This window comes from Rosa rugosa, chromosome 1, assembly GCF_958449725.1.
Source record: "Rosa rugosa chromosome 1, drRosRugo1.1, whole genome shotgun sequence".
In the NCBI taxonomy this organism is placed as follows: Eukaryota; Viridiplantae; Streptophyta; class Magnoliopsida; order Rosales; family Rosaceae; genus Rosa; species Rosa rugosa.
Genome location: NC_084820.1, coordinates 20,819,869 through 20,825,943, shown reverse-complemented (window position 1 = coordinate 20,825,943; position 6,075 = coordinate 20,819,869). Strand labels below are relative to the sequence as shown.

The 6,075-nt window shown below is 35.9% G+C and overlaps 1 protein-coding gene across 1 annotated transcript; it reads left to right on the top strand.

Annotated features, from left to right (window-relative positions):
- Positions 1–2,018: 2,018 nt before the first annotated feature.
- LOC133724150 (uncharacterized) lies at positions 2,019–4,238 on the top strand. Its single transcript, XM_062150897.1, has one exon. The coding sequence runs from the start codon at positions 2,019–2,021 to the stop codon at positions 4,236–4,238; it is 2,220 nt and encodes a 739-aa protein (XP_062006881.1).
- Positions 4,239–6,075: the final 1,837 nt, after the last annotated feature.

Genomic DNA, 6,075 nt, shown 5'->3' with positions numbered 1-6,075 from the left:
CATTCAATTGCATCAAATTAATGGAAGGCAGTCATGAGACTGTTAACTTTCACCGTACGTAGCTGTTCATTTGTTTAAAGCAATCGCATGAGTAAACGATTTTTGTTTACAATAAATTTTTGCAAAAATTATCTTTTAATGTCGATTTAACTTTTAAACGGTTAAATTATGGATTTAGATTGCTGACTGTATGTAAATAAGAGAGAGTTTTGAATGCTTACATACATACTGGTTTAGATGGAAGTATTTTCCTAAATTATTTTTTTATCAAAATACTTCTACTTAGGAATAATTGCAAAAAAAAACTCCTAAACTGTAAGAGTATTTTCATTTTTATACCCAATTATCAAATTTTTGCATTTGCATACCTTAAGGGTACCCTGACTACTAGCACTGTTAAAATTCAAGGGTATTTCCAGCACTTCAGTGATTTTATGATTTTTGACATTCTGTAAACATTTTACATACATACTGGTTTGAATTGGATGCAAGTATTTTCTTAAATTATTTTTTATCAAAATACTTCTACTTAGGAATAATTACAAAAAAAAAAACTCATAAACTATAAGACTATTTTCATTTTTATACCCAATTATCAAACTTTTGCATTTGCATACCTTAAGTTTCATTTTGTTAAGATTTTGGTACCCTGACTGCTAGCACTGTTAAAATTCAAGGGTATTTCCAACACTTCAGTGATTTTATGATTTTTGACATTTATTTCAACAAAATGTGTGTGTGTGTGTTTATATATATATATATATATATATATATATATATATATATATATTTCATATATTTTGAAATTATTAGATATAGTATTTGTCAAAAGATTCAACAAAACACCAAAATTACAATACACTGTATATTTTTAAACGTATATTATTATGAACAAAAAATGACTAGAACTTAAGAAGAATCTGTAGAGTGGAATATTGTAGTTTATATTAGCCCTATTGGATTTGGAAGAAGAATTTGCAGATATTTTTTTTTTGGAATAAGTATATTAAGTAAAACAAAATAAAAGAACAAGACCAAAACTAAAACTAATAGTAAAAGAAGAAACAACCATATTCCATACTAATTGCTATCACATAAGTAAATTAGAAGCCAATAAGAAACAATTCAATCATACGGTGAATAAGCATTTTCAGATTTGAGTTATAGCAGAAACAATCCCAATGAAGAAATTTTAGTTTTAATTACAAAGTTGATGGATTGACAGAAACGCCATTGACTATCAGTAGATTTTAATGATGTTAGTGGTTAGAGTATCAAAATGCTAATAGAATTAACCTTGAGGTATGAAAATGCAAAAATTTGATAATCGGTGTAAAAATAAAAATAGCTTCATAATTTGGGGGTATTTTGTCATTCATCTTTGAGCTAATTTCATTTTCCCTCCTTAACATATACATGTTAAATCAGTTGTGTCCCTGCACTTTTAATTTCATCACATGTACCCATGTGCTCTCAAATTTAATCAATCATGTCCAATAATTCATTTTTTTTGTCAAGTATTTAGGAAATTGAAAATGTGGCTCTAATGGGCTCCCTTATATGATGACGATTCACTAATGTGACATACAAAATTATATTATATGTGACCACAATTTCAAAATACATCACACAATAGTTGGCAAAAAGCCAAGAGTTAGACAAGATTGATTAAAATGGGTAAGTACAGGGACACGCGTGATGAAATTAAAAGTTCAGAGGCACAAATAATTTATGGTGTAAAGATCAGGGAGGTAAAATGAAATTTGCCCTTAATCTTTGTATGTATTGTTATTCGATAGATTTTCCATTAGCAGTAAGCGGCAAAAATGTATTTGGTGTTCCCAAATATTTGTCTTCCCGTTAAGGTTATTCCTTGAAATTAATCCATCATTAGTCATTACCAAGTATTTTGAAACGAGAGAGAGTTTGTATAAAGTAAACTAATTTTATATATCTTCTTCGTTTAATTTTGTAGGAACTTTGAAGTTATTATCTGGTGGGAGGAAGAAAAAGAGGATATGGTTTCCTCCGCCGTTCCTATTTCTGACACCTTGAAGAAAATATGGGATAAGTGGAACCTCCGGGGCATCATCATATTAAGCCTCTTCTTGCAGGTCTTTTTAATTTTTTGTGCGCCCCTGAGAAAGAGAACATCAAGCAAATGGGTGATCGTGCCCATTTGGTTATCTTACTTGCTCGCAGACTGGGCTGCTAACTTTGCCATTGGATTAATTGCAAGCAGCCAAACTGATACCAACGGTCGCCGAGACAATGGCGGCCTTTTGGCATTTTGGGCTCCATTTCTTTTGATACACTTGGGTGGTCCGGACACCATAATTGCGATTTCTATGGAAGATAACGCCTTGTGGCCAAGACACTTTCTTGGTCTCATATTCCAGGTTTTGGCTGTGGCGTACGTCTTCACCATGCAGTCAACTCGAGAAAACAAGCTATGGTGGCCAACACTGTTGCTAATTTTCCCAGGACTAGTCAAGTATGGCGAGCGAACACGTGCTTTATATCTTGCCAGCTTAAGCAGTCTCAAGGACTCCATACTTGCAGTACCGGACACTGGACCGGATTATGCAAAATACATGGATGAGTACTCCTCAAGAAAAGATGCCAATCTTCCAATTCATATACACACCCACGAAGGCCGTGGGTCAGCTGAATCCAAGATTGAGACTCACCCTGTGGAAGAAGGCCCCGACAACATTAAAAATATTGCTGTGGTGCAGAAGGCTTATCAATTATTTGAAATCTCCATGGGTCTTATTATAGATCTTCTTTTTGACTTTCATCAGCGGAACGAGAGCCGTGCCTATTTCCTTAGGACAACCGCAGAAGAGGCTTATACATTAATCGCAACTGAGCTCAACTTTATGTATGAAGCTCTTTACACTAAAGCTCATGTGGTGCATTCTGTGTGGGGATATGTTTTAAGGGCTACATCATTTGGAACGGTCTGGATAGCCCTTGGTTTCTTCTATAAGTTGGACAAACATGGCTTCCACAGGTTTGATGTTAGAGTAACCTATTCCTTGCTCTTGGGTGCCATAGCCTTGGATTCAATAGCTATTTCGATGCTTATCCTATCTGATTGGACTGTCGTAAAGTGTGGCCAGAAGTGTTGTTCTTTAGCCACTATTCTCATGGACAAACACCTCAACTTGAAGAGAGCTTGGTGGCGTCCTACTGAAAAGTGGAAGATGTTATTTGGAAGGTGGTCTGAATCTGTCTCTACGTTCAGCTTCATAAATTATTCTCTCAAAGAATGCAGAAGAGTGCCACCTACAGTTATGGACTATGTAGGCCTTTTGGGCACTAAAATAATCAGAATCTTGTGGCTCAACGTTATTTGGGTTGAGATGAAATATATAATTATATATAGACTCCGCGACTCTGGGGAACTGTGGAAGTTCATTTTTGAAGAGTTGAAAAGTAAATCGGAGGTTGCAGTTGATCCTCAAAATGGCAGCAAAATATGTTCAGCAAGAGGGGAGTGGATTCTGAAGAAGTATAAGGAGAACTACTATGGGGATAAGCCACAGGAGTATGATAAATTAAGATCGCAAGTTTATCTTGGTGATGATGTTACTTATGACCGACGAATTCTGTTGTGGCACATTGCAACCGAGTTGCGCTATTATGATGAGAAGAAGGAGAGCAATGCTGGTGATGAGAAGAAGAGCAATGCTCATCGAGAGTATAGTAAGACATTGTCTGATTATATGTTATATCTCTTAGTAATGCAGCCTGATTTGATGTCTTCTGTAGCGGGAATTGGTCAGAAAAGATTTTCTGATACTTTTGCAGAAGCCAAACAATTCTTTGAAAAAAGGGCACTGAGATCGGATGCAACACCAGAAGATGCTTGTGGAAAACTCCTCAAAGTAAATACAGAAATTAAACCCGTTAATGTCAAAGGGAATAGAAGCAAGTCTGTATTGTTTGATGCATGTATTCTGGCAAAGGAGCTGAAGAATTTGGAATGGAAATTGATAAGTGAAGTGTGGGTGGAATTACTATCATATGCTGCAAGTCATTGCAGACCAAGTAGCCATGCCCAATTGCTGAGTAAAGGTGGAGAGCTTGTCACTTTTGTTTGGTTATTAATGGCTCATTTTGGCATAGCAGAGCAGTTCCAAGTGCTAGAGGTCCAAGCAAGAGTAAAACTGATAGTTGAAAAGCCACCAGGTGAATCCTTTTCTTGGTCGGGTGAAAAGCCACCAGGGTGAAAAGCCACCGGGTGAATTCAATAAAAAGAACTGTTGCGTTTATGTCATATCTTTATGTTATGAAAGTCAATAGCCGTAGACTACACACACACTAGCAATTTCTCACATGCTCTGCATGTAGTGCAATACACTTGGGCCGCGTTTGTTTCATCAGATAGGCTTCATCTAATCTGGTTAGAAAGTGAGATATAATTTATCCAACTAGAAAAGCCTCCAATTCTCCAACTTCAACCACGATACAACTGAACCTCTGCCTGCAACTCCTCCAAAATCGCAGTCCCCTTACAATCTTCCTCCATCTTCATCCTTATCCTCCACAGTAGTTCTCCACCGATTTCTCCAGTCTCATCGTCGTTATGAAACGTATTCCGATCATCAAAATCATTGAATTTGTGAGCTGATGAGTTTGGATTCACTGCTCTACGTGGATTGTTGATCTAGATCCAATTCCATCGAATCTTCATGTAGATTTATCTTATGGGTGTGCCCAATAGGTAGATTTTCAAGTTCTCAGACTTGAAGTTGAATGGAGATGACTGACGATGAACGAAAGCGATGGTCAGGTACCGGCGAGCTGTGGATGTTAAGTGCGATAGCGGTGATATTCTCAGAGAGAGGGGGGGGGGATCTATGGGTCTGGGTTGTTGACCGGCGATGAGAAGCAGCGGTGACTAGGACCACCGATGATGATGATCTCTATGTAGTTTTATTTTTTTATTATTTATTTTTAAATTTTGCCACATATCCATTTGTTATGCAATCTTATAACAAACAACTGATAAGATTAGGATTAGCTATCTTAACCTATTGCAAATCCAATCCATTGGTTAATCAATCCAATCCTGTCTTGGTACCCATATGTGGCCCTGTTGTAGAGAGAAATAAGTGGGAGAAAAGTTCGGATTGTGGGGTAATTATTATTTATTTTATTATAATTTATTTTGTAATTGTCACATTTGTTCTTAATGGTTAAATTGATTTTATAAAGTTTTTTAATTTTCAAGATTAATTTTGTAAAAAAAAATTAATTTTGACTGACAAACCTCTTCTCTTAAATATAGTATAGAAAATAAGCAAAGAGTCTTTCATTTCAATACCATTTGCATGGCACGCTAGAAGTAAAATCAGATATGAGGGTAGAGTATTTTCAATTGCTATTATCTGTAGACTTATTTATGTATTTAAGTCATTAGCCGGTTGGCAACGGGTACCATGCATAATACCATTCAAGAGCTTCGCATTTTGAAATATTTTGGTTCCCAATGTAGGTTGTGTTGTAATCCTAGAGTGATAGAGGATAATTGACATCCCCCATTGATTGGTTGGGTCAAGATTAATTTTGATGGAGCTTGGAAGCATGATGAGGGCTTTGGAAGTTATGGAGCTGTTTTAATTTTGAGACATTCTCTTAGAGCTTTGCTTCTAGCCTTGTATCCCTAGTTCCATTGTGGTGAAGGTGATGATTGTAATCAATGCAATTGAGTTGGTTTAACTAGTTCGTGATTGGAAGCACATATAACTAGAAGTTGATTTTTCTCTTATTCTTGATTGTATTAAATCTCCTCTAATGGTTCCCTGGAAACTTCATGTTAGCACCGGATTTCTCAAATGACTTTCTGTGTTTCACATATTTTTCGCGAAAGAAATAAGGCAGTTGAAGCTTTAGCAAAGTATAGTTTTCTAATATGGTGTAGTGAGACGCTGCTCCATCTTTTATCTTATTGCATTCACTACATCAATATCATAATCAGACGACAGTAAGAATTTTTCTGTTGTCCTAATATTCGAATCAGATGACAGTTATTACATTGCTGTTGTGCAATTGTAAATCAGACAA

Bases quoted from the DNA above. Each gene is read 5' to 3' on its own strand.
- LOC133724150 (XM_062150897.1), top strand. From the start codon at position 2,019: ATGGTTTCCTCCGCCGTTCCTATTTCTGACACCTTGAAGAAAATATGG.